This window comes from Elephas maximus, chromosome 16 (assembly GCF_024166365.1).
Source record: "Elephas maximus indicus isolate mEleMax1 chromosome 16, mEleMax1 primary haplotype, whole genome shotgun sequence".
NCBI lineage: Eukaryota > Metazoa > Chordata > Mammalia > Proboscidea > Elephantidae > Elephas > Elephas maximus.
This window is the reverse complement of record NC_064834.1, coordinates 73,088,643-73,116,339: the sequence shown is the minus strand read 5'-3', so window position 1 is coordinate 73,116,339 and position 27,697 is coordinate 73,088,643. Positions and strand designations below refer to the sequence as shown.

The following is a 27,697-nucleotide window of genomic DNA, read 5'->3' as shown; positions in this document are numbered from 1 at the left end:
CTCGGATGGGAAGGCATTGGTAGCTCAGTGGTAGAATTCTTGCCTTCCATGAGGGAGACCCAGGTTTGATTCTTGGCCAATGCACCTCAAGTACAGCCACCACTTGTCTGTCACTGGAGGCTTATGTGTTACTGTGATGCTGAACAGGTTTCAGTAGGGTTTCCAGACTAAGAAAGACTAGGAAGAAAGGCCTGGTGATCTACTTCCAAAATATCAGCAATGAAAACCCTATGGTCACAATGATCCAATCCCACTGTGCATGGGGTCTCAGTGAGTTGGGGGCTGACTCAATGGCAGCTAACGACAACCAGTTCAGATAACCAGACCAATGTCCACTGGAAATGTGAAAAGATTTATCCCATGAAAAGGCTACCTCTTTGAGGAAAGCATAGATTCAAGTCTAATTTGGACTTTAAAGTAGATAAGGGCAAGGCTACTTACTTCAGACTTGGAATTGTCAGTTCTATGTGGAATGTCTCGGCCACGTGTATCACCCAGACACACTCTACATCAGTGGGGTAGTTTGTAGGATACCAAGGACTGGAGAAGGAGCCTGAGAGGCTTGAAATTACTCCACCACAGGATTTACTTCCTCCTGGAAGAGCAGACAAGAGACTCAAGGTTGGTTTCATCGGGTATGCATCTTGCATTCTTCCAGGTGTATAATCCGGAAAAAAAAAATTTTTTTTTTTCAACAGTTTGGAATCACAAAATGGGAAAGGGTCATGCTGGTAGTAGACATAGATGTGCCTTGGATGGTGTGAGTGATGGAACCCTGTAGAGGGAATGAAGGAAGAGGAAAGATGTGTGACTGGTAGGTAGGACTTTAAAGTTGGTGGTGAGACTGGAAAGGGGATTGGGCACACATCCATGGCATGTGGGGGTGTCCAATCTACACTTCATTACTGTTGTCCCCAGCCTCCTGCCATGCAGACCAGCTCAGTTCAAATGTAGATGGACCACCCATGATGAGGGCTCCATCCCTCCCATTCCTTCCACAAATGGCATCCAGGTCAGACAGAAGTCGATTCTGCCTTTATCAATTACCAAAGTGATTCCACTCAATTTCATACTTTACAGGGTATAATTTCAATAAAAGAGAGTTACCTTGTTGTATAGGGGCTGGAGGAACGGCAGCTGCAGAGACCACCAAAGTAAACAAGGAGAGAGCTTAGCATCATAAAATCATCTTATACTTAAGTACAAATGCATGAACCTATTACTAATTTTGAGTTTTAATATGATGTGTGGACATGCTCATTTTTTCCCTACATGATCTAAGATGGAGGCTGTCCCCTAATTTCAGCTGATTCAACAGGAAATCCCAGATAGCGTTCAGTTATGTGACTTGTTTCCTTTCAAGTGCTAGGGTCCACTAAGTCAGGGCTGTCCTGAGGTTGACTGGTCACTAGAAATTACCCACAACGATGTCACTGGGCTTATGACCATGCCACTGTGTCTGTGGAAACCAAGTGAGTGCCGAAATCCAGAAAGGCAAAAGCCAGGAAGCTGAAGGCCGTGGTGGGAAAGGTCTCCCGTGCAGCATTCCATTGAGTAAGACCCAACCTCAATCAGGAGTTCGAAGCACAAGCATTTAAAGCCCCTCTTTCTCCTTTTGGCTTTGATTTCTATACAGCATGTATTTCTATATTCTGTGTGTATCCACAATCCCCACTGCATGGCAGGGCAAGAAAAGGGCAGGTTTGGAAAGTCTGTTCATTGAGATACGGGTGTTTATTTGAGCTTTGCACAAACGGTTCAGCGGGGAAGGCGTTGAAACAAATGGATTGATGCATGTGAGAATCTCTTTCTCTCTCTTGTCTTGCGTGGCTGCAAGGTAAAGAGCAGTGGAGGTGACAGACACTACCGGCTGACTGCCTGTCCTTCTCAGACTTTAGCCAGGAAGGGTATTTAATATCAGCAGAATGAATTATATATATGTGTATATATACATATACACACACACACATATATAAATATATACTATATATACCTGCATAGTATATATGTATGCATATACATATATGTATATGTGTGTGTGTGTATATATATATAATATACACATGTTTTGGGTCTGTGTTGCATATTGAGTTTGGGAGGTCACCAGAAGACCTACCTATTCTCTACTCCTGCTCTGTTGGTTCAGGCCAGGAGGCCCAGAGAAGAGCCCCAAATTGTTTCACTTCCCACCACCAGTCTGCTCTTGACCCACTGGGAGCGAGTTTAGTATTTAAGGCCAGCTTTGCTCTCCTGTGTGCTTTCATTCTCTAACCCATGTCCCCGAGAGGCGAACACTTCCACCTTCTCACCTCTGTATCAGCCCTCTTCTCCTCCTTTCCCCTCCTGCCCTTCCTTGCTCTGTTGTCCAGAAAGAAGTGTTTGGAATGTGATTTCATTTGGGAAACGTGGCTCTTAGCTCATTGTCTGAGCCACTGGTTCTCAATTTTGGTTGCACACTGCAGTTACTTGGTGGGGGAACTTTAAGATGACTGATGCCTGCACGCTGTCCCCAGAGTTTCTGCTGTGACACATCTGGGGTGCAGCCTGGATACTGGGAATTCTAAAGGCTCTGCAGGCGACTCCAGCATGTAGCAGCAATTGACATCAGTGGTCCAGGCCCCTGTCTGGCACTGGTCATAGCAGATGGCAGATTTCTTACTAACTTTGCAGAGATTATGGGAAATCACAGTGTCACGCCTACCTGGGGATGTGGGGGTCATATCTCTAGCCCAATCTCCAGCATCTGCAAATATGAAAAATAAAAATAAAAGTACATTAGATACGAGCCCAAGAGACAGAAATGGCCACATAAACCAGAGACTACATCAGCCTGAGACCAGAAGAACTAGATGGTGCCCGGCTACCATCAGTGACTGACTGCTCTGACAGGGAACACAACAGCGAATCCCTGACGGAGCGGGAGAGCAGTGGGATACAGACCTCAAATTCTCATAAAAAGACCAGACTGAGACTAGAGGGACCTGGGAGGTCATGGTCCCTGGGCCCTCTGTTAGCCCAAGACTGGAACCATTCCCAAAGCCAACTCTTCAGACAGGAATTGGACTGGACTATGAGATAGACAATGATACTGGTGAGGAGTGAGCTTCTTGGCTCAAGTAGACACATGAGATTATGTGGGCAGCTCCTGTCTGGAGGGGAGATGAGAAGGCAGAGGGGGACAGAAGCTGGTTGAATGGACACGGGAATACAGGGTGGAGAGGAGGAGTGTGCTGTCTCATTAGAGGGAGAGTTTTTTCAAGTAGGGTGGGTATAAGTTTTTGTATGAGAGACTGACTTGATTTGTAAACTTTCACTTAAAGCACAATTTTTTTAAAAGTACATTAGAATATCAGAATTGAATTCTATGAGAACAGAGAAGTGGGTTTCTAGAGTTGACAGGTCTTGAGTAGACAGGCTTCACGCCACATAAGCAAGAACAAGGGTATGTTTGCATTCTGGACAAGCAGCCCCAGACCTAGGAGAGGGGCATAAATCAGGCAGCCAATGTGTGGCCATGTTGTGCTCGTCTTCAGGATGGACTCAGGCTTCCTGTATTCTCTGTCTACCTGTCTGAAGGGACATTCATCTGTTGGGCCACTTCAGTTACTTCATCTCCCTAGGCCTCAGTTTCCTCATCTGTGAGGGCTATGGTGACAAATCACACCTCTCAGCACCCAGCATGTCCCAGTTACTGCAGGTCTTGCAGATTATCCTGAGTCACAATGCTGGGTCTCTGGGGAAGTGAGTTCCAAACTGCTTTTCTGAATGTGTCCACTGTACTTTGCTAAGTGAAGGTGTTAGCCTCTGAAAGGCTCATGGGCCACAGGCTGGCTGTGACTCCATAGAGTTAACAGGAAGGGATATTTCTGGGCTGATGGGCTCTGGACAGTTGGAATTGGCTGCTGTCTCTTGGATACACTCCAGGGATGGCCCTTCTTTACTGTGCCCACAGGTTCACTCTGCCACATTGGCCTTCTTTCTAACTCTCCAGCATGCCACTCTTTCCCCTGAGGGTCTTTGCACTTGTGGTTCTCTCTGACTGTAATGCCCCTTCATCGCTCATCCTGTGCGTCTCCTTGGAGAGGCCGTGCATTCCCATCCAACCCACAGCAGCAGCCCCTCCACCCGAGCACCCTCAACTGTGCCACCTGGATTTTCATTCCCAGCCCTTATCACTACCCCAGAATCATCTTGTTAATTGATTTGTTTCCTGTGTCTTGACTTCTCTCATTTCTCCCCACATAAGTATAAACTCCATGAGGGCAGGGAGCTGCCCTGCCCAGAACTTAGAACTGGCCTACCACGTAGTAGGACCACAGAAAATATTGTTGGTTGAGTGGATGATGGTCTTAAGCCAATGTGTGGTCTGGATTTCAAGTGTTGGCACTTACTGTGTCTGCCCAGGGCAGGGTATCAAGCACACTTTAAGGATTCCCATACTCAGAAAAAAAAATTACCCTACAAACTGCAGCCAGGGGCTTACTACCTGGTTTCTGGGTAGGCTACAGGAGTTACTGGGGTCCCTGTAGGACATCAGAGGTCCTATGATCTGCAGGCAGTGTGGTGGCAGGTGCAGATTGGGCCCAGCTCTGGAATGACTGCCTTTAAGGCCATGCCTGATAGGAGTCCCTGGCCTCTCACTTGGGTGGGTCTAGGGTCCAACAGAGGCAAGGGATGCAATGGGCCAGTTAGTGGAGGGAAGGGGGTTCTTCTCCCAGTAGAGTTTGCCCTCCAGCTTTCAGCACTCTGGACAGTTCACAAGTGGCTGGTGGTGACAGATGCAGCCACAAGACCCTTCATATTATTGGGTGCCATTGAATCGATTCCAAGTTATAGCGACTATACAGGACAGAGTAGAACTGCCCCATGGTGTTTCCAAGGCTGTAATCTTTATGGGAGCAGCTCGCCAGGTCTTTTCTCCCATGGAGTGGATGGTGGATTGGAACTGCCAACCTTTTGGTTAGCCACTGAGTGCTTCACCACTGCACCACCAGGGCTCCTCAGGCCCTTCTTAAAAAAAAACCCATTGCCGTTGAGTCAGTTCGGACTCATAGCGACCCTACAGGTCAGAGTAGAGCTGCCCCATAGGCTTTCCAAAGAGTGGCTGGTGGATTCAAACTGCCAACCTTTTGGTTAGCAGCCAAGCTCTTAACCAATGCACCATCAGGGCTCCTCCATAGCATACAGCTTTTCCCCATGAAGAGGAGTTGTCTAGATATTCACATCCAGGCTGCTCATTGTTGCCCTTATTTCAGCTGCCGGTGTGGCCCTCCTAGTGGAAAAAGCTGGGAGCTATGGAGCAGGGATGATGGGGCTAATTGTAGGGTCTTAAAGCTTAATCCCAGCCTCTGCTAATAGGAAAACAAAAGAAAAAAAATTTTTTTTTTTCCTAGGGAGAGCCCCTCAAATTAGAAAGCTGTTCTCTCTTTTAAAGACCCAAAACCTACTTGAATCTTCCTACCTGGATCCCTTTCGCTCCGTGGAATCGCATTGAACAGAGCGTAAAAGCCGATGTTGGTTATCATAGAGTCACTTCGGAACACCACAGTCATAATGTTTGAGGAGGAGAAAAAGATCACAGTGACTGGGGCACAGAACTTCCCCATGGATAGTGAGGCAATCCTGGGGCCATTGAAGATTTCGACTGAGTCGTAGGGACATCCAAGGATATCTTCCAGTCTGGGGGGAGCAGAAATGGAGAGTTAGCAGCAGGTTAGAGACTTTCTAAATCTTAAAGCTTAAAAAGTATGATGATCATAAACCAAACCAAAAGCAAACCTGTTGCTGTCAAGTAGATTCTGACTCATGGAGACTCTGTGTGTTACAGAGTAGAACTGATCTCCATAGGGATTTCTTGGCTGTTTTAATCTTTATGGAAGTAGATTGCCAGGCCTTTCTTCCATGGTGCTGCTGGGTAGGTTCAAACCTCTAGGTTAGCAGTTGAGCACAAACCATTTGTGCCAGCCAGGGATTTTATGATGGTTATGGGAACTGATATTTGGATTATGTTTAAAATTACGTTAATATATAAAATATGAATTGATGTTCTCAAATGACTTATTTTCAGAACTCTTATTTTTCTTTGCCTAAGGAATGTGTCAGGTTTATGGTTATAACTTTATAACAGCAGTTTTAGAATTACAATGGTTTTGGCTGATCGCAACCTACATGGAATATTAGGAAATACTAATGTATGCGGCTGCAAATAAATTCTTAATAACCAAGTCACCCCAGATGGTCAGCATATAAGAGATATCGTGCCAGGTTTTCCTACTTCCATATTTCACAAGGAGCCCTGGTGGCGCAGCAGCTAAGTGCTATGGCTGTTAATCAAAAGGCTGGCAGTTCGAATCCACCAGCTGCTCCGTGGGAACCCTATGGGGGCAGTTCTACTCTGTCTATAGTGTTGTTATGAGTCTGAATCGACTCGATGGCAATGCGTTTGGTTTTGGGTATATTTCACAATGTTTTCTATCCCTAAGTTTTTTGGGGAGAAAAATACTTGATGTTAGCATTTTAAAAAAAAAGGGCAGCAGACAGAAGGGTATTTGCATTTTGGCAATTATTCATGAGGGATGTCTGTGAATGGGAGGTCCCTGAGTGGTGCAAACAGTTTGTGCTTGACTACTAATTTGATGGTTCAAACCCACCCAGTGGCACTGCGGAAGAAAGACCTGGTGATCTGCTTCCCTAAATATTATAGCCAAGAAATCCTTATGGAGCAGCTCTACTCTATAACACATGAGGTTGCCTTGAGTCGGAATCAACTCTATAGTGACAGGTTTGGTTTTGGGTTTTTGGTCTGTGAGTGGTGCCTTAGAAGGGACAGATGATTCATAACACAATAGACTTTGGAGGTGTGGGTTCAAGGTTCTCATCTTATAGGCTAATTGTGCTCTTGGGGTTTTAACATTAACAGAGGCAAACATGCTTCTAGGACCTTCTTCTCGTCTTGCCCCTAAACATTTTCCACTAAAAGAAATATCTTTATTATGAATCCACAAGCCAACATTCTTATTCAGATAGACTCTGAAAAGATTATTTTCTTACTTCAAACTTGGAATCATGAGTTCTATGTGGAATTTTTTATCCACATGGATCTCCCAAACACATTGGACGTCTGTGGGGTAGCTTTCCGGATACTGAGGACTAGAAAATGAGCCAGAGAGACTAGAAATGACCCCTCCACAGGAACGACTTCCTCCTGAAACAGCAGGAAAAGGGTGTCAGGATGTGTCCACATGGGTCACTTGTGCAATCTGGTAATGACAAGCCCACACCCAGCAGCCTGGTGGATTCGGGCAGTGGTTTGCCTGGGTGGGTGCACACGCTGTCTGAATTGATCTTCAGCCTACGTGCCTCTATGGGAAGGAGACGCCATTCAATCTAATTCTTATAAAGAAAACATTGTATTTGTCCTCTCTGTTCACTGTCTCCTCCCTCTTTTAAAGCAGGAAGATTCTTGCTTGCTAGGAGAGAGACGTTTGCCTATACTGTGAGAGATTGGGAAGGGGAGACAAATTGAGGAGACAAATATACCTACGTAAGAAGAAAATTTGAGGTGGTTAGGGGAGCAAGAGGCTACAGAACAACTTTGGAGTCTGATGAAATTGGAGACAAAGGGGAAGGAAGATTATGGACCTTTCTTTCAGTCATGCCAGTAAGGGATCTGAGTGACCTGCTCATCACTTGTGCTGGGTAGATTGTGTTTCCTTTAACCGGGTATCTACTTTGAGATGGGAATTTATAGGTTTTGGGATTCACGAGTTAAACAAGCTGATGGTGAAATCTAACTCTTTCATATTAGTTGTCATATTAGTGTAGGTAGATCTATATTTACACGAATACACACACACATTTATTTTTAAAGCAGCATGCCACCCATAAAAATAAGAAAATTTAGAATCATCTAATTATTTTAGAGGAATTTCAAAGCACAATACGCTTGATTGACCTGGTCCCTAAATTATGAAGCTGCTTAAGTTTTCTTCTTTCTGTGCCCCATTTCAACTAACTAGTAATGCTCACAGAATTCCACAGATTCCAAGTCTTTCCTGTTAACAACATTAGTGGTTGTTGGAGGGAGGGAGGGAGATAGGGATGCAGGGAGGGAGACAGACAGAGAGAGAAGGAGAGGGAGGTGGAGATGGGAGGGAGTGGAGCCACATCTAGTCATCCTATAGTTCTATCACTGATTGCATTTGCAGGTTACAATAACTGTGCCCAGGTCCTCCCCAAGGCTCTCCAAGGCTCCCCAAGGCTCTCCCGGTATCAGGGGATGAAAGACTGGTACCCACTGTGAGTGCCTGTTGTGGTCTGTACCCCAAGCTGGCAGGCTGAGCCCTGGGCCAAAATGAGTCACATTCTTTTCAAGTCTCTGCCCACCCTCCCACCAACGGTGTGGCTGAGCCAATCTACATTTCCTCTTCCCAGCCTGCTCCTCTGGTTAAAAAAGTCACTGTTTGCAGAGTGACAGAAGTACCAGTGCCATGCCCTTCAGCGTGGCTGTGGTGAGGACTGGGGGGCTTCTCCAGCTCAGGGCCCAGACTGGCCTGGCCTCCTCAGGGAAGTGGCCACCACAGAACTGGCATGGGGAGCAAGACACAGGCCCCTCACTCACACCAAGCCAGTCTTTCTCTGTGCTCCATCCTGGGCACACAGCCTAGCACCTCCACGGTGGCTCTCTTAGAATGGAGGTACCATTTCAAATCGAAACAAGTGACTACCTGTTATATGATCCTGAGGTGCTGTAGGAAGACCTAGAAGGGAAAAAGGGAGATGATGATGACATCCAGGGGAAAATAGTTTCATCTACAAGTTAGTGAAATATAAAGGGCATTTAGAAGTACTTAGTGCAAACAGAGAAAAGTCCGAAGATGCAGACTGAATGTTCTCTATGGTCTTGTGGCAGATAAAAGAAGTCTACAAATTCTTTGACATGCCTTCTGCCACGAGGTAAGATCTTGAATCTGAGTGACTCTGTGACTGCTTTGGCCAACAGAATGTGGCAGAAGTGACACTGTACTTACAAGACTGCCAAGTTCTACTTCCTGTCTCTGGGAACACTGGCTCACTCATGGAGCCCTGAGCCACCTTGTAAGAAGACTAACTACTCTGCTGGAAGAGGCCCCAAGACCACATGGCAAGAAAGAGGGCTCCAACTGAGCTCAGTCACGCAGCTGTCCCCACCAAGGCACCAGGCATGCAAGTGAAGCCATCGTGGACTTTCCAGACCAGACCAGCCACCAGGTGAATACCACCAAGTGACCCTGCTCAATGCCACAGGCAGCAGAAGAGTCTCCCAGCTGAGCCCTGCCCAAATTCTTGACCCACAAAACCATGAATTGTAATTAAATGGTTGTTGTTTTAAACCACTAAGTATTGGGGGAGCACTAGATAACCAGCATAGGTCCTTTCACTCAACATTGTCCCCTTTATTTCCCCAATCCACGTAACATTTCGTTTAGCTGAGTTACATAAAATGACAAAACTACAGATGTACCTTCATTTAAATATTTGCTGCCCTTGACCCTGACCCTTTAACTTTAGATAGCCCTTTCATCTCACTCAGGACCCCAACACAAAAAGCTGGCCTTTCCTCTGGAACACCCAGACACATCAAATCCTTCTCTAGGCAAACACTTGAGAGAGACGGTTCTGCCAATGGGTGACGTGTGTGTTCTCTGAGGCTGTGTGGGGACAACCAGGTGCATTCAAAGGGCCAGAGATGGGATTTGGAAACTCCAGTTCTGCTGCTTTTTAATGGAGTTATCTTGACTGCTTTTCACTCCCTAATTCTCAACTGTGAGGATTACATAAATTAACCTATGCAGGATGGCTAACATCAGGCCTGCCAGCGAGCAGACCCTTGGAAGTCTCCACTGCAATGAAACCAAATGCTTTTTCACTCACTTCCAGCATCATTTCAGAATTTATATTGCATGTATTGGTTGGATTTTTCAAACCTTTGGTTTTTATTACAGACAAATGTCATTCAATCATTAAATGATCAGACCTTTGAAAACAGGCAAAAATCATAAGCGCCCAAACAGCATGTGCTTTGGAGCCACACTGGTTAGTGTCCCAGCCTTGGTTCTACAATTTATTTGCTGAGTGGTCTGGGGAAAGTTACTTAACCTTTCTGAGTCTCAAATTTCTCTTCTGTAAAATACATAATATTTTTTTTTGTAGGATTTTTCTGAGGATTCACAATAATCTGAGGAAAATGCCTCCCCATCTTTGCTCTTCTTTCACCTGGACTTTGCGTAGCTGGGGCCAGTGAATGGGGGTGGTAAAAGAGTTTGGAAGGCAGTGTAGTGTAGTAGCCAAAAGCATCAAAAGACTGTGTTCAACAAAACTGGCTAGGCCTGTGTATGTTGCTAACTTTCTATGTCTCAGTTTACCTATCCGAAAAATGGGAGTAATCAAAGGATCTACCTCAAGGGGTTGATGTGAGAATTAAATGAGTTAAACATGTGAAGGGCTCAAGCAGTGCCTGCTTCTTAGCATTTGTAAGTAGTTGCTATCATCATCATAATCATCATCATTAGAAAGTTGCCTGGACCAGAAAAAAAATGGAACATACCCGGAGATGTGGGCAGAGGCAAGTCTTCAGCATCTGAATGCATAAAGAAAGCAATAGGTCACCCTCTTTAGTGACTCCAAAGTGTGGGGAAGCTGGGGTGACAAGGATGTGGGTAGGGGTGAAGGGCAGAGGACCATGGCCTTTCTGGGCATGGAGTCCAGAGCACTAGGACTCCCCCAGGGCAGCTTTAGCCATCCTCTGGACAGGGTTCTCGGCCTTGCAGGATGAGGCACAGCAGCCGGGCCCATTCTGCCCCACAGCAGCCAGGCCCAAGTTACCCTTAGGCCCTACTTTGCAGAATCACCTGGACTACTTGTTAAAATGCAGATTCCCGAGCCCCTTTCCAAACCTCACCAATCACAATCTCTGGGCGTGGGACTCTGAAATCTGCACTGGCAATACCCCAGGTAGTGCTGTTCAAGCGAAAATTTCAGACCTCCCCTGGTCAACCCTGGGAGCTGCTGGGGCAGGGAGACATCTAAGCCCAGGGCCTAGCTAAGAGTGAAAGCGCGAGGATTGTCATACAAGAAAGAGCAGATGGGATGGCAGAGGAAAATTCCATCCAGGACGTATGGTTGCCAAACCTCGCCACATAACATCAGAAACTAGTGGTCTGAGGGGGAGGTTACCTGAGCAGATGACACTGGCATCCTCGTGGTGACCACAGTTGTGCTCCGACCAGCCCGAGTGGGCGCACTGGCCAAGGTAGCGCTCCACCCCCGAGCACTGGACGTTGTCCAGGAAGATGTCTCCTGAGCCTGGGCCAAAGTAGGCCTCACTGGGGCCAGAGATAGCCTGCCCACACCTCAGCTGGCGGCACACTACTTCGGCATCATTCAGGTCCCATAGGTCATCACACACAGTGCCCCAGGCCCCTTGGTGGAGGACCTCCACACGGCCTGAGCACTGACCTGAGCCGCCCACCAGCCTCAGCTCTGGCCAGTCTCCTGTAGACACAGATGTGATGCATGAATCCCTGAAGGACCTCACCTGGGATCTACCAGGACCAGGCCTCAGAGGGGAAAAGGGATATGGGGGAGGGGAGGGGAGGGACTGGACAGGCACTGATCTTGGGCCTTGGGGCTTGCTCTTCACGTTTCTCCCGTGTTTGTGAGTTGTAGGGTGTGTTATCTTCAGCTAACTTAATTTAATTTTAACGGTCTTTCATGTTAGCTACAATACCACTGCTATGAACCAAAAAGATACAGTTCCTGCCTTCAAAGAGTCTTAACCAGCTGCTGTTGAGTTGACTCTGACTCCGACTCCTGGTGACCCCATGTGTGTCTGAGTAGAACTCTGCTCCATAGGGTTTTCAATGGCTGATTTTTTTGGAAGCAGATCACCAGGCCTATCTTCCGAGGAGCATCTGGGTGGACTCGAACCTTCAACCAGAGATTCCTCATGGAGTCTAGAATCTATTAGTCAAATATGGACACTAGTACAATGCACCTTTCCACATTGTGGTTTGTGCAGTGAAGGAGAAGAGCAGGATGCTTTGGAGAGAATAATAGAAAGGAGGGGCCTGGGGAGACTTCTCTAAAAAAAGTGAGAAAAAGCTGGTCAGGGAAGAGTTGAGCCAGAAAGACCAGCATAAGCAAAAGGACACTGAAATGCCATTTCACTGCTTGCAGGTACTTCTAAAAAATGTGGACATTACAAAAAACCCACAAAGCCATCATCACATGTAAAAAATAAAAAATAATTCCCAAGAAGACTTTCTAACGGCATCTTAATGGTGTGAAAATCTCTGTAGTTTAGATGGGAAGTAAATTTAGGGCTGGAAGAATAAATAGCTCCAGCTGATGTTTAACTTAGCCCATAGCAGAAGGTGTGACTTACCCGGATTGCTAATAACTGATTCCTCCACATCTGTTGATAAAAGAAGATAAATATCTCAGTGTTTTTGAGAAAGCCTAACTTTAATAACTAAAAACTCGTTGTTGTTGAGTTGATTCCAACTCATAGCAACCCTACAGGACAGAGAACTGCCCCATACGGTTTCCAACGAGCAAGTGGTGGATTCGAACTGCCAACTTTTGGTTAGCAGCCAAACTCTTAATCACTGCACCACTAGAAGGCATCCCATACTACTGGGAAAGGTTATTAATAGACATTGCAGAGATGACTAACTTATTCCAAGCTAATTGTTCTTACATGAGCAAATCCAAAATATTTTTTTTAATTGTCACAAGGCAATTAAAATTAGTCATTTGAATTCACCGACTTGCTTGGTGGTATCATTGAAAAAAAATTTTTTTTTTTTTTTGTGATTGAGTGAGGTCGCTATGAGTCAGAATCAACTCGACGGCACTGGGTTTGCTTTTGGTTTTCTTATGATTGAGTGAGGAAAAGGTCATGAAAATTACCCAATATGCAACCTCTACTCCTTCTCAGGCACTGTGTAGTGCTTTACAAAGACACATCTAACCCTTATGACAGTCCTGCAAAAAAGCGGTTAGCCCCCTAATTTTACTAACAAAGGCACTGAGGCTCCAAGAGTTTAAGCGTTGCCCAGATAGTACTGGCTCTGAGGTGCGCTTTGGGTTGGTCTGTCTCAGAATCTGCCCTAATTTTGCTATGCCAGGTTACCTCTTTAAATGAAAGATCTTTACATAAACTCCTTAAAAATGCTCATAAGAAAACATGTTCCTTGCACATGTCTATAGTCAGTAAAGCACATATTCCTTGGGTAATTCTTACTACCAAATTAGAAGGTTTTATTCTGAGAGGCTAGCAGTTAATACCTTGAAAATTTAACCAAGTTAAAATAGATAAGGCAAAAATTGAAGGTTACATGTTTGAGGATCCTATCTTTGTCCCTGGCTGACCCAGAACACTAAAAGGTGGTCTTGAAGCACTCTGGGACTGGAGTTAACTGTCTGAGAGGGAAGGTTACCTGAGCAGATGACACCGGCATCCTCATGGTGGCCACAGTTGTGCTCTGACCAGCCCGAGTGGGCACACTGGCCCAGATAGCGCTCCACACCTGCACACTGGAGGTTGTCCAGGAAGATGTCCCCCGAGCCTGGGCCAAAGTGAGCCTTTCCAAGGGCAGACACAGCCCGGCCACACTCCAGCTGGCGGCATACAACTTCAGCTTCATTCAGGTCCCACAGATCGTCACACACAGTGCCCCAGGCCCCTTGGTGGAGGACCTCCACACGGCCTGAGCATCGACCAGGGCCTCCCACCAGTCGCAGCTCCGGCCAGTCTCCTGAGGACAGAAACCTGGTAACTGTTGTCCTCTGGGGGCATTGCCCACTCCCCATGACCTGGTTGAGTCCCCCGACCCACCCCTGCCACTACTATTAGGGATGGAGGACTTGGTAAAGGAGTCAGTCAATTAGTCAAACTCCTACTTGGAAGTTGATACATCTTTAGGATTGCCAAAAGAACACTTAGCCTAAAAATACACTTAACTAAGTATCTATTTTGACAGAGGCATGTGCCATTTGTTTTGGCTAAATGCAGAAAAACATTGTAAAACTTTGTACAGTGATTTATAACTTTATGAAGCAGGTTTTGTGTGTGTGTGTGTGTGTGTCTTCAGCCTTATAATAACTCAGGAAGGTAAGCAAGAGAGAATCAGTATACCAATATTGTCTATGAGGCACTGAATGTTGGAGAAGAAAAGTGACTTATCCTAAACCCCACAGCTGGTGAGTAAGAGAGCTAAGCTCAAGTCTCCTGACTCCAAAGTTCACTGCTTTTTCCCTGCTGTTCTAGCTCACTGCCTCCAAAATGGCTCTGACATCCACTCACTTTGGAAAAGTCTATTAATGATACATGAGGTGAAGGTAGCTATGATCAGGGCCACCATTTGAAGGAAGCAAAGAATCCCACCAGGGGCACTTGTTGGCTGCCCAGGCTTTGAGGACTGTGAATGGCACAAAGCAGTGAACTTTGTTCATCCTGGGATGTCAGAACCAAAAGATCCCAGTGGTTTTGAGTGGCCCTAAAAGTTTTGGTAGCGTAGACTGGAGAACTATTCACAATTGGTCCAGTTTCTGCTCATGAAGCAGGCACAAAATCAGGTACTGAGAGGAAAGTACACTTGGTAAATGAAGGAATGTGTTCTCAAGGCTCACCTGGTCTTGCTGTTACTGTCTTAGGCGTTCCTGTTGGGATGGCTGTGGATACAAGAAGAAACCCTTAAATAAAATGCAAGGCTTTGGGTAAATCAATATGGCAGCATTCTAAGATCGTCTCCATGAAGTGTCAAGACTGTAGCTGATTCATTCTCCCTATAATCTTTATAATAATCAAGAGTTGGAATCAAACTCTTTTCACGTGGGTTTTGCTGTTTCTTAGGTGTGTGCGATCCAAAAGAAATGGCATTCTCCTGCCCAGTCACTGAAAATACAGTAATATTTAAATTGTGCTATTCTGGGTTAGAAACGCAAGCATTTCCAGTCATTGTCCTTCTGGGAAAATCAAACAGCCATTTCCCCTGTGTGCTTCTGCTTCTTTGACTTCTCCAAAATGTGGAGTATTCTGATCACGTGAATCTCATTGTCTTTGATAAGAGCAAATACTTAGGAATCAAATAACAATTATCAATATGCAGTGATCCAATTGTTGGTATTCATAACTTGGTTCCAGTGCGAATCGGCATTAACTTGTTGCTGTCGAGTTGCTTCCAACTTATAGTGACCCTATAGGACAGAGTAGAACTGCCCTGTAGCATTTCCAAGGAGCGGCTGGTGGATTTGAACTGCTGAGCTTTTGGTTAGCAGCCGAGTTCTTAACCACTATGCTACCACTTGTGTAAAAACATCCAGACAAAATCTCTCGACTCTGGTAGACTTACACAGGAAATTAGGAAACATACATGAGAGAAATCAAAACAGGGCAGTCAGAGCACGAGGAGTGGGAACAGAGGAAGGCAGAGGTGTGAAACAATGATGAAGATGAAACAACACCAGATGGGACTCACTGATTAGATGTGGGGTCTGTGTAACCGCCTCTGCAGATACAAGGAAGTCATGGTCAGTCATTGTTTAATGCCCGCCATGATGGATCTCCCCGTCCACTTTGTGACATGAAGCACCTCGCCCGTGTTTTATAATATGTTTCCCAAACTTGCTCAGTGCTGAGTCACCCTGGTGCTTGTTAGAAGTGCAGGGGACTACTCTGAACAGCATTTTGGACAAAGTGGGTGCTAGTCATTTATGCTTCTATTTGCTCTGGCTCTTTTTGTTTAGTGGTATATAGTGAGGGACTCATTGCTGGGTGACCTCAGGAAAAATACTGAGCCTCTTAAGATTTAATCTTAAGATTAAATGAGTTAATACATTCAAAATGCTTAAAATGCTGCCTGGCATGGAATAGGCCTTCAATAAATGTTACTTGTTTTGGCCACTGTTATTATTACCCAGCCTTGAGCTCACTGCACGTCAGCAGAAGCCCTTGGCTTAGCTTCCACCTGCCTTCCCACCACACTGCAGTGCATCCCATCTCCATGCTTTGCTCGGGCTATTCTCTCCCCTACTCTGCCCTTCCTATTGCTCTGCCTGTTGCCGTCAAGTGGACACTGACTCATGGGGACGCCACGTGTGTCAGAGTAGAGCTGTGTTCCATACGGTTTTCAGTGGCCATAATTTTACAGGAAAGTAGATCACCAGGCCTTTATTCTGCAGTGCCACTGGGTGGATTCAAACAGTCAATCTTTCAGTTAGTAGCTGAGTGCAAACCATCTGAGCCACCCAGGGAACCCACAGCCTAACCAGCTTTAAAGCCGAATCTAAGGCTGTTTTCCCTGATGTTTTTCTTAATAATTATGGCCTATGTTGCTCTCTTCCTTTTCTGGCTGCTTTTGTTGAGCTGCATGTGTGTGTTAATTTACTGTATTCCAGTGTTTTATATTTGTTCTATGTGTTTGTGTTAGTTTAGTATATCCTAAATGTCCTATAATTTTTTAAATGTCCTATAATTGTATCCCATGTATTTGTCTTGGGTCTCCTTCTAGGTTGTGCATGAGCCCCTCTAAGGCTGGGATCATAGGCAGTTTGAATCCACCCAGTAGTACTGTGGAAGAAAGGCCTGGCAATCTGCTGCCATTTAGATTACAGCCAAGAAAATAGCTCTACTCTCCACACATAGCATCACTATGAGTTGGGATTGACTGGATGGCAACTAACAACAACGCCAGTACTAGATTCAGAATGTCTCCAGAAATGACTTCCTAATGGGTTGAGTGTGAGACTAAAAAGCTCATTTAAAAAAAAAATTTTTTTCTTTAAAGCTATCAGTTATTGAATATTTATGATGTGCCACTACTATGCCAAGTGTTTTACAAGAATCGTTTCATAAAACTCTCACAACAAACGGAGGAAGTGAAATTCTATTATCATCCCCATTATATAGGGAAGAAAATCGAGGCATGGAGAGGTCAAGTTGCTTGCCCAAGGCCCCAGCATAAGTAAAGAAGACATAACTGGTACCCGGGCGGATAATCCAGTTCTAGAACTGTTGCTCTTAACCACCGTTCTTACCTTTGGCTGCAGAGTAATAATAAGCAACAAAGTTTTTCCCGATGTTGTTGAAGCTTCGGAAGTACACGAGTGTCATGGAGCTGGAGGAGGACGCGTAGGTCAGGTAGGAACCAGCACAGGTCTTCCCCAGGGACTTGGTCGAGGATGGAGGCCCATCCAGGATTTCAAAATACTCATTGGTGCAGTCGAGGCTGTGGAAGCAAACGCCCGTGGGGGCCTCCTAGTCTTCACATCAGAAGATCTCAGAGGCCTGCCGTGAGACACGCCCTTGACCGATTTACTATAGAGGCTGGGAACAGATCATTCAAACACTGGTCTTTTATCCTACTTCTCTCTGAGAGCCACTGCCTTAATGAATGGGATTTTAACCAGAAAAGAGGAGGCTGAAGCACTAGGTAGACCCCTGCTGATGGCCTCGGAGCAGCCAGAGATCACAGGGTACCTCACAGCTGAGGGCCAAGGGCAGAGCCAAGGAAAACACAGCCAATTTCACCAGGTGGCCCGGAGGATATGGTCTCAGTTTCTAAACTACTCATTTGCAAGCTTGTGGCACCCCACCTGCCCAGGAAGAAGTACAACCAGAATGCTCATTAGAAGCAAGGATGGTGAGACTACGTCTCACATACTTTGGACATGTTGTCAGGAGGGATCAGTCCCTGGAGAAGGACATCATGCTTGGAAAAGTAGAGGGTCAGCGAAAAAGAGGAAGACCCTCAACGATATGGATTGACACAGTGGCTTCAACAATGGGCTCAAGCATAACGATTGTGACGATGGGGCTGGACCGAGCAGTGTTTCATTCTGTTGTACACAGGGTCGCTATGAGTCAGAATCAACTTGATGGCACCTAACAACAACATCAACCTGCCTAGGAGGAAGTGAACTACCAAACTGGCCCAGCTCACTCTCTGGAAGTCATCGGACTTCGTCAGCATTGTTCCGCATTGTGAAGTTTTGTCCAGATGCCACTAGGGCTAGAATCAGAAGTCATTTCCATGCCTCAGCTCAATGACCCATCCATTCCAAGCCACATTTTGATTGACCAAAATTCCAGCGTAATAAATAATTTAAATTGATCCTAGGAGCTAATTTCCACAAGACATTCACGTGAGTTGGGATTGACTCCATGGCAACAGGTTAGGTTTTATCCATTTATGAGGAGCACCTAAGCTTGAACATTAACAGCATCAAGACCTAAGTTTCCCTGGTTCATCAGGTCTGGGGTTAACCCTGGAATCTGCGTCTTTAACCAGCAGGCCAGGACTCTCTCACAGACACACATGCCTGTTAGTGCATGCACATGGGTGCGTACACACACACACACACACACACACACACACACAGAACTATCCATAGCATATAAGCTGAACTTTATTTTAATTAAAAATGTATGAAGGCACACAAAAATAAATAATATTTCCATATATTAGCAACAAACATATATGTCAAAATTTTTAAAAATGATGTCATTTACAATAACTTAAAAAAAAGAACATATAATAACTCTGAAAAAATGTATGGAATTTGTACGCTGAGAATTACAAACACCTAAAACAAAAAATAATAACCACAAAAGATTTGCACTCAGCTGGTAATGAAAGGTTGGTGGTTTAAACACACCTAGTGGCATTGCGGAAGGAAAGGCCTGGCTGTCTGCTTCCTTAAAGATTACAGTCAAGAAAACCCCATGGAGCAGCTCTACTCTGTAACACATGGGGTCGCCATGAGTCAGAATCAACTCAAGGGCACCGGACAAGTAGGACAGGGAAAAACTGGATCTCTCCTACATTGCTGGTAGGAATTGTACCTAACTGGCGCAACCACTCTGGAAAATAGTTTGGTATTTTCTTAAAAACCTAAACACGCTTACCATACAAACTAGGAATTGTACTCTTGGGCATTTATCCCAGAGAAATGAAAACTTAGGTTTACACAAAAACCTGTACCTGAATGTTCATAGAAGCTGTTTTGGTAACAGCCAAAGACGGGAAGCAACCCAAATGTCTTTCTGGGTGGAATGGCTAAACAATTCTGGCATTCATACCATGAAATACATCTCAGCAATAAAAAGGAGTGGACTATCGACACCTGCAGCAACCAGGGTGGATCTCAAAGGGCTGAGTCAAAAAAGTCAATCTCAGAAGATCACACACTGTATAATTCCCCTTATATAACATTCTCGAAACGATAAAATGAAATAGATGGAGGACAGATTAGTGGTTATCAGGGGATATGATGGGGGTGGGGGCTTGCAAACATAAAGGGTAAAGGGATAGTTCTTTGTGGTAATGGAATAAATGGTTCTATATCTCGATTGGGTGGTGGCTACACAAACCTGTACATAGGATGAAATTGTGTAGCACTATACTTCTCCCCTATACACACACGTACACACACACAGGTAAATGCATGTAAAACCTGGCGAAAGTTGAATAAGGTCTGTAGTCTAGCGAACAGTACTGTGCCAGTGTCAGTTTCTGGGCTTGATAATGGACTACGGTTCTATGTCTCCACTGGGAGAAGTTAGGTGAAGAGTACGTGGAATTGTATGTACTATTTTTTCAACTTCCTGTGTATCTATAACTACTACAAAATAAAAGTTAAAAAATGCATTTGTAACATTTACTGCATTTTATTTATTTTTTAAAATAATTTTGCTAGTGAGAAGCCACCAGAGGAATAAATGATTGGAGTTTTGAACTACCCAAGGTGCTTCAGACTTACTTAAGGTATGGAAACGCCAGCAGTATATGGTCAGAAGCATTTGCCTTGATTTCCCAGACACAGGTTATGTTGTCATGCATTTCAGTCAGCGGGGGATTCCTAATCGCTCCAGAAGAGTTAGTAATAGTGCTGCCACACTGCGATTTTTCTAAATGCAGAAAGCAGATATTTCAGAATCTCATTTTTCCCTCATTGCTCAGTTTAATATTTTGAAATTCAAATCTTCTTTTGTTGTTGTTTTCCTTTTCACTTTTTATCCCAATAAACCATCATTGGTCATTACTTTGTAAGTGTGTCTTAGGAAAGAGCAGAGGTATAAACTAGTAAAAAGTCTTGCAAATTTAGGTAATTAGGGCGTGAAAGGCTATGAATTTTGAAACATCTCTCACCTCTTCTGAGAATTCTACCATTGACATGGACTTGCTTGGAAGAGCTGTTATCTAATATTAGCCAGAACCTTTCCCTCCGGTTACTCCCTAGTGGCAAGGTCTGTAGCCTTGACTTTTGTCAGGTCACCCGTTGTAAGGAGTAAAGTACTCTCCCCCAGTGAAGGCTACGCCTTTGTGGAATCTCTCTTCTGTGTATATGAAGATGGTAATGTCCCATCCACCTTCAGTTGTAATCTTAGTAGTGAGTCATCCACACCGAGCCCCACAAATACTGATAACGTTCTTCATCTACCTGACTGTCTGTTCATTTGTTTCTCCATCTGCCTGTCTACCTGTCTGTCTATCCACCTGTCCAACATTCAGTCCCAAAAGAACGGCGCTCCTGTGGCAATGGAAGCAGAGAGTTTTTCTCCATCAGACCATCTGGCTGTGTAAGAACTGCATCCACACCTGCTGTGTGGTGGTCCAGCTGGCCCTGGCCATCTAGCTGTGGCTCTTTTCTAGAAAGACCAGTCAGGCTTTCTAGCCACCAATATTATTTTAGCCCTTTATTGACAAGTAGTGCTAAGAAAAATTAAAGGGAGCCTCTGACAGCCCAAAGCATAGGCAAGAGAGAGAGAGAGAGAAAGGTAGGTGAAAAAGATAGAATGGAGAAGGAGGATGGAGATCGTCAGAGAAGGAGGATGGAGATGGTCAGAGAAGAAGAAAGGGTGGACAAGAAAGCAGCGCTTATCACGGTGGCAGTCCTTTAAGTGATGGCCTTGGCAAAATTGCTGTATCAGTGATTGCATGCCAGCCTTTCATTCATGGCATCCATGCTGGGGGACCAAGAAGGCCAGCATCACTTGACTATTTTGACTTCCTTCTTTGACTAAACAGAAATGGAACTGAAACCATAAATTAACTGATCTTCATTGGTAGGCCCTTCACTCAGAACACTGGCTCATAGGGGTAACCTGGACAGGGCAGTATTATTTTGGCTCAATTTCCTTGAAGAATCACTTCAGGGCTTGAACTAGAGGACAATGACCAGAGTAGCCAAGGACACAGAAGTCTCACCTGCAGGAGTTTTCCCTGCCAAGTCAGCCAATGTAGGACCTGTCAAACACACAGAAGACATCTGGAACGTCAGCTGGCTCGAGGTCCACACCCCTGTCTGCACATAAGCATCCCCTTGGAGCTTTGAAGAAGTCATTGTTTGGGCCCCCTCCCAGAGCTTCTGAAACAGAGTCCCTGGGAGTGAGGACTGCACGAGTTGGAGTTTTAATGTGTGGAAGGTATGGTTGCGGACTTTGATGCTTTGTTCTTTTGTCATGCATGCAAATGAGATTTAAAAAATTTGGGGGTTTCAGAAAACCAAAGACATGAAATTCTGGCTCTTCCAGGGACCCAAGGATTGGAATAGAAGGGGGCCTTGATTAGTGTTTCATTAACTGCTTTGACCTGGTGCTGCTCAGAGATGAGCCGGGACTAAAGATATGTGGATCCTGTCCTCCTCCCCCATCGTCTCTCTCACCTATGACTCTCAGCTCAGTGCCACCCACTGGTGATTCTCTCCCTGGACCAATCCATTCCCTCCTGCTGGAGCTGATCACTCAGGAGGGAGCGTGAATTAAGCTTTATGAGGTTTTTCAACTCAGCTTTGTTCATGACTCACTCTGACTGAGAGGTGAGCATCAAGGGACGTGGGGATTTGATGATGGAGACAGGGTACTGGCATGGAAAACTCTGGGTGTTGGGTTGGGAGCATGTGGGAACACCAGTGGCAATGGAAACTATGTGGGACCATAGTTGCTTTGTTCCTACACCATGAACAAGGCAGAGGCAAAGAAGGAGTCACCTTTACTTTGCCCAGGTCTGGGTCACCTGTCACTTACCACAGAGCAGGAAGTGCTCTTCACCACCTCTCTACCCGCATCTCATTGTCAACCTGCTGCAATGCTCAGAACCGACACACCAAAAGTTTAGAAGTTGGAGAAATGTATAGTCTGGTTCTTGTGTGGAAAACACATGGGGTCAGAGGAGAGGTAAAAGTTAGGTTGGACTAGATGCTTCCTAAGGTACCACCCAGCTCTCTCACTGGTCAACCAGGTGATTCCCTATCTCTCAGTATGCCACAGGCTTGGAGAATAGAACACATCCAGTTTCCATCAGGATTCCTTCCCCAAAGCTTTGATACACTACAAATATGAGCATTGCCTTCCCTACCTGGTGGTGTGACGGTTGAGTATTCAGCACCTGTAAGTGTTAGAGATGAGAATACCTGCCGTGAGAAGATAACACACAGGCACATTTTCAACATATTTCTACAATGACATTGAAAAGTACTGTCTCGGAAAGCCCATGCCAGACCTGCCCAGGGAAGAAGCAGAGGTTTACCTGAGCAGATCACGCTGGCATCTTCACTGTGACCACAGTTGTGGGAAAACCAGCCAACGTGGGAGCATTCTTCCAGGTGCTGCTCCTTGCCTGTACAGTGCACGTTGTCAAGGAGGATTTTCCCAGAACCTTCCCCAAAGTGAGCCTCGCCGGGGGCCGAAATGGCCCAACCGCAACCCAGCTGCCTGCAGACGATGTTGGCTTCCTGCAGGTCCCACATGTCATCGCACACGGTCCCCCAGACTCCCTGGTAGAAAAGCTCCACACGGCCGGAGCAGCTCCCTCGGCCTCCCACCAGCCGCACAGGGGCCCAGCCTCCTGAGGAAGAACAAGGTGTCAAATGATGATTTCTGTTTCCACCCACCAGTGACTCAGCCTGGCCACAAGGGACTCCATTTCATTCCCAGAAGTGTCTGCTCTAAGGAGCCTATAATGTCTTTCTTGTCAATGTCCTGTTTTAAGACAACTTGCTTGTGGTAGATTGTTGACAAAAATGGCCAAAGTTACTCCCTTCCCTATATCCTTGCTCTTTACAATGTGGCAGTGCAGCTCATTCCACCAAGAGGTAGAACTTATTTTCATACTCCTTGATTCTGGGCTGGCAGCCTGTGACTTGCTTTGACCAATAGAATGTGGCAGAAATCAAGGTGCACCCATGCAGAGCCTCAAAGGACTTATAAGCTTTAGCTCACCACCTGGGAACTCTGAGACCATCATGAAGATATGCTTGAGCTAGCCTGCTGAGTGATGGCATATTCAGGCCCTGTTTTATTTCCTTAGAAGTAGATCCATCCATATCAGTTCCCTTTCCTTGATGCTCCAAGGGGAAGCTTTAGCAAACTCAGAGTGAGACTGACCGACTGGTGCAGGCTCTGGTGGAGGGCCCGGCTGGCAGCCATGCATGACTTGGGGGTGTGAACAAATACAGCATAGGCGCCATTACTTCTCATCTCCTCCTACTCCACTAGGAGAGGACAGTATTTGCAAACACAAACAATCTCAGGGCTGCTGCAGAGACAAATATTCACACAGATAGGAGCCCACATCTGCCAACCCCACTGCCCAACATTGTAAAATGGAGAACTCTAGTGCCTTTATGGTAATTCCTTTGACTGACACATAAAACCAACTAGTTGCTGTCAGATTCTGACTCATGATAACACTGTGTGTCGAAATAGAGTTGTGCTCCATAGGGGTTTTCAGTGACTGACTTTTTCAATCAGAAGTAGATCATCAGGCCTCTCTTCCAAGGCTCCTCTGGGTGGACTCCAACTTCCAACCTTTCAGTTAGCAGCTGAGCAGGTTAACCGTTTGCACCACCCAGGTGTCAGCTCTTAAAAAGTCCCACACCAATTCTGGAGATTCTCTGCTAACACACTTCTTTCCACTTCAGGAAATGCTCAGATGTTTAGAGGCATCGAGACAGGACACCAAGATAAGTTCCTGAACAAAGCAGTTTCCATCTACTTGTCAGGCAAATTTATCTGGACTCTCTGTTGCTCGAGCACAATGAGGCCTACGTGGAGCTTCCAGGTGTTCTTTTTCTTCTTTTTGCCTTAGAAAATGCCAATCCATAGAACCCAATGGCCATATCATTATGAAATTTAGTTCACCAAATTAACAATGATACTCTCATTTGGTCATTTGTGTGGAATAAACAAGGGAACCAATTAATTGTTTTCATTTTTGAGTTGGTCCCATAGTGCCAAGTATAAGTTAACTGTTGTTGTCAGGTGTTGTTGAGTCAGTTCTGACTAATAGTGACCCTGTGTACAACAGAATGAAACACTGTCCCGTCCTGCACCATCCTCACAATCACGGCTATGCTTGAGCCCATCATTGCAGCCACTGTGTCAATCCATCTCGTTGAAGGTCTTCTTCTTTTTCGATGACCCTCTACCCTACCAAGCATGATGTCCTTCTCCGGGGACTGGTCCCTCCCCTCCTGATAACATGTCCAAAGTACATGAGACAAAGTCTTGCCATCCTCGCTTCCAAGGAGCACTTTGGCTGTACTTCCAAGACAGATATGTTTGTTCTTTTGTCACTTTGAGGACCAAGGTGCTCCTGACCCAAGCCATGATATTTTGAATTGCCTCCTATGCATGAGAAAGCCAGACAATGAATAAGAAAGACTAAAGAAGAATTGTTGCCTTCGAATTACAGTATTGGTGAAGAATATTGGTCCTCAAAGTGACATCTCTGCTTTTCAAACCTTTAAAGAAGTCTTTTGCAGCAGATTTGCCCAAAGAAGTTAACTACGTTTGTAAAACTGCGCAACTTGCCATGAGTGCTGGTGAGGCAGGTGGAGAGGTGGTACCAGCCAGCTGAGGAAGAAGAAACTCTCTGAATGCCACCGTCATGGGGCAGTCTCCCATCAGTTCTTCTTCCCAGGTCTCAGGGGCCATGATACCCCTTAGTTTAGGGAACTACCTTCCCTGTTCTTTAGCTCAAAACACACACGAGGAAGGAATGGCCTCCGTCCTCGTATTACTAATCTGCCCTTTCTCCTCTCCAAATTATTGAGAACCACCCTATATTTCTCTAAAAAAGTTTCCATACCTATGAAATCAAGATCTGGAATAATTTAACCCAACAAAGTTATTTAAACTATTTTTTGACTGTTAAAAATTTCCATTGAAATTTGATTCAGTTTTAACTATTACCTACACTTTCTGAGCTCTTGAAACATTTCAGCAACAATCTTCCTAAAGATAACCACAGGAAGGTAAAGGATAGAACTTTTCAGCAGCTGTAGGCCACGGGGAGGGGAGTGCACCCCAAACTCCTCTGCCCCCTGAGTCGTTTTCCTGCCAGCTTACTTACCCAGTTTCCCCTGGGAGCCATGGAGGCCTCCACCACAGCTGGAACTGAGGCAGCACAACTCCAGGGAACTTTGGGAATGTGGGAATAGGGGCTATTTCTGGTTGTCACATGATTCTGGTGGATACTGGCAAGTAGTTGGTGATAGGGCTAGACACGTTCAAGGTTGTACAACCTGCTGGGCAGACCTACACTATGAAGAAGCGTCCCGCCCAAATTGCAAAACCCACCTCCACTCCACATTGAGAATCATTGATGGAAACTAGAAAATGAAAGCCAGTAGTTCAAAGGTCCAGGCAAAGAGCTGACCAACCTGGAAGTGTGTGTAATAGGGGGGGATCCATGGGTTCTGTGGTGAAGGCGGGGGCGTGTGAATCGTCAGCACCTGATGGTTAAAAAAGATCAACATGCTGGTATCTACAGACCATATTAAAACACATTACTCAGTGAGAACTACAAATGCTGGATTAACCTGTCTGGAAGGGCAGAAAGGTAGAAGACATCCTGGGAAGTTGATGGTCCCTCACCTGCACAGGTGAAGCTGTGCAATGGAGAAGCCCTGCTACACGCCTGAAAAAGGAACGTTATGGGGAGAAAAAGCTACAAAGTTAATGAGCCAAGCAAACATTGGACCCACCTGATGGTGTGTAGGGTGGGGTGGCAGCTTCTCGCTCCGTGGTTGGAGTGGGGCCTGGTGAGTCGTCAGCACCTGGTGGTCCAGAGATCAATGTGCAAAAGTTGAGAGTGCTGTTTGCAGTACACTTACTAAAATAAGTTATTGAGTAATGTCTGAAGGAAAAGAAAGGAGGGGCCCCTTGTTAAGGTGCCAGCCCCTCACCTTCACAGACGACGCCAGCATTCTCCAGGTGCCCACAGTTGAGCTCTGCCTGGCCTCTGTGCACACACTGCCCCAGGTGGCTCTCGCTGCCCACACACTGCACATCGTCCAGCAGGATCTGCCCCACTCCCGCCCCAAAGTGGGCTCCTGTGGGGGCCTCCACTGGCTGGCCACACTGCAGCTGGTGGCACACAATGGTGGCCTCGGCCAGGTCCCAGAGGTCGTCACACACAGTCCCCCACGTGCCCTGGACAAGGACCTCCACGCGGCCTGAGCACCTCCCTGTGCCATTGACCAGCCTCACCTCCATCCAGGCCCCTGTGGAGGCCCAAAGCATTGGAAGTACAGATGATGGTGTCAGGGTATTGCCCTAATCCTGTTACATCAGGCTCTTTTACTATTGGCTCCATAATACTTGTATCTTCCAGCAACACAGAATGGGCTTAACGATGATGATGATGATGCTAACATTCCGTGAGTTTTACTACATTGCAGGCTCTAAGCAAAGACCTTTATAAGTCTGGTCTTATTTGACCCTCACAACAACTCTTTGAGATTGATTTACTTCTTCCTTCTTGTAAATGAAGAAACAGACTCAGAAAGTTCCAATAAAATGCTCAGGTTGAATACTGCATCCTTCAAAACCAGCTGGCCATGGAGAATCATGTGTCTGGAATATGTGCTCAAACCCTGGCTTCCCTCCCCCCACCTTTCTAGTCGAATGACTGTAGGAAAATTAACTTTCCTATGTAAAAAAATTCAGAGGGAGGGCAAGAAGTAGCTTTGCTTGTAGGTTTGTTGTGACGTTAAATGAACTGCCAGTTACATAAAAGAGCATCTGTTTCTCTGCTCATCATACTTTAGTTGTTCAATACATGTTAGCTCCTTCCTCCGTCTTCTGAGGGCTTACCTGCCAGGGGTGCGGGTGTGGAGTGCCGGACCGTAGGCTCAGTCGTGGCTATGGTTGCAGGTAATCCATCACCTGTCAGCAGGGACAAGCAGAGGCATCCCTAGTCATTAGGACACCCCTAAACCCAACTTCAGAAGGACACATTTGAAAACAGAAGGTCAAGGTCAAATCTGCAGAATCCATCCCTGACTCAGCTCTCCTAGAGGCAAGGATGTCTAGTCTGTCGGCTGCAGCGGGCACGGTGCCTGGGGCTCATGGGACTTGTAGGGGCCCATGGAAACGTCTAAGATTCTTTCAAAATCAGACGAAAGTAAATGACTACAGACCATCTGGATTGTATTCATTTTTATACCAACACAGTCATACAATAAAAATTTTAGTTTTTTTTTAAGTGGAGAAAGGGAGTTCTGAAAACACAAGTGCCCAGGGCCCACAAAAGTCACAGAGTTGCCCAGACCGCAGCCTGAGACAGATGAGATGATGTCTGACTGGTGTGAGTGTTCTTTTACCAGGTAGTAGAATGAAAATATGACTATTTTAGGGCCTCTAGCCCTG

At 45.7% G+C, this 27,697-nt stretch overlaps 1 protein-coding gene across 1 annotated transcript in view; it reads right to left on the bottom strand.

The window, feature by feature from the left end:
• LOC126059404 (deleted in malignant brain tumors 1 protein-like) overlaps window positions 1–27,697 on the bottom strand; it is a 109,579-nt gene that overhangs the window by 32,498 nt on the left and 49,384 nt on the right. The window contains exons 26-44 of the mRNA XM_049855105.1: window positions 27,143–27,214; window positions 26,032–26,103; window positions 25,708–25,779; window positions 22,572–22,889; window positions 22,401–22,430; window positions 21,252–21,290; window positions 19,804–19,951; window positions 17,080–17,270; window positions 14,674–14,715; window positions 13,482–13,799; window positions 12,425–12,454; window positions 11,215–11,532; window positions 10,586–10,618; window positions 8,727–8,759; window positions 7,051–7,204; window positions 5,462–5,679; window positions 2,702–2,743; window positions 1,108–1,137; window positions 442–595 (exon numbers count right to left, since the gene is read on the bottom strand). Coding sequence (XP_049711062.1) covers window positions 442–595; window positions 1,108–1,137; window positions 2,702–2,743; window positions 5,462–5,679; window positions 7,051–7,204; window positions 8,727–8,759; window positions 10,586–10,618; window positions 11,215–11,532; window positions 12,425–12,454; window positions 13,482–13,799; window positions 14,674–14,715; window positions 17,080–17,270; window positions 19,804–19,951; window positions 21,252–21,290; window positions 22,401–22,430; window positions 22,572–22,889; window positions 25,708–25,779; window positions 26,032–26,103; window positions 27,143–27,214 — 2,314 coding nt within the window. The remainder of the gene's footprint in view (window positions 1–441; window positions 596–1,107; window positions 1,138–2,701; window positions 2,744–5,461; window positions 5,680–7,050; window positions 7,205–8,726; window positions 8,760–10,585; window positions 10,619–11,214; window positions 11,533–12,424; window positions 12,455–13,481; window positions 13,800–14,673; window positions 14,716–17,079; window positions 17,271–19,803; window positions 19,952–21,251; window positions 21,291–22,400; window positions 22,431–22,571; window positions 22,890–25,707; window positions 25,780–26,031; window positions 26,104–27,142; window positions 27,215–27,697) is intronic.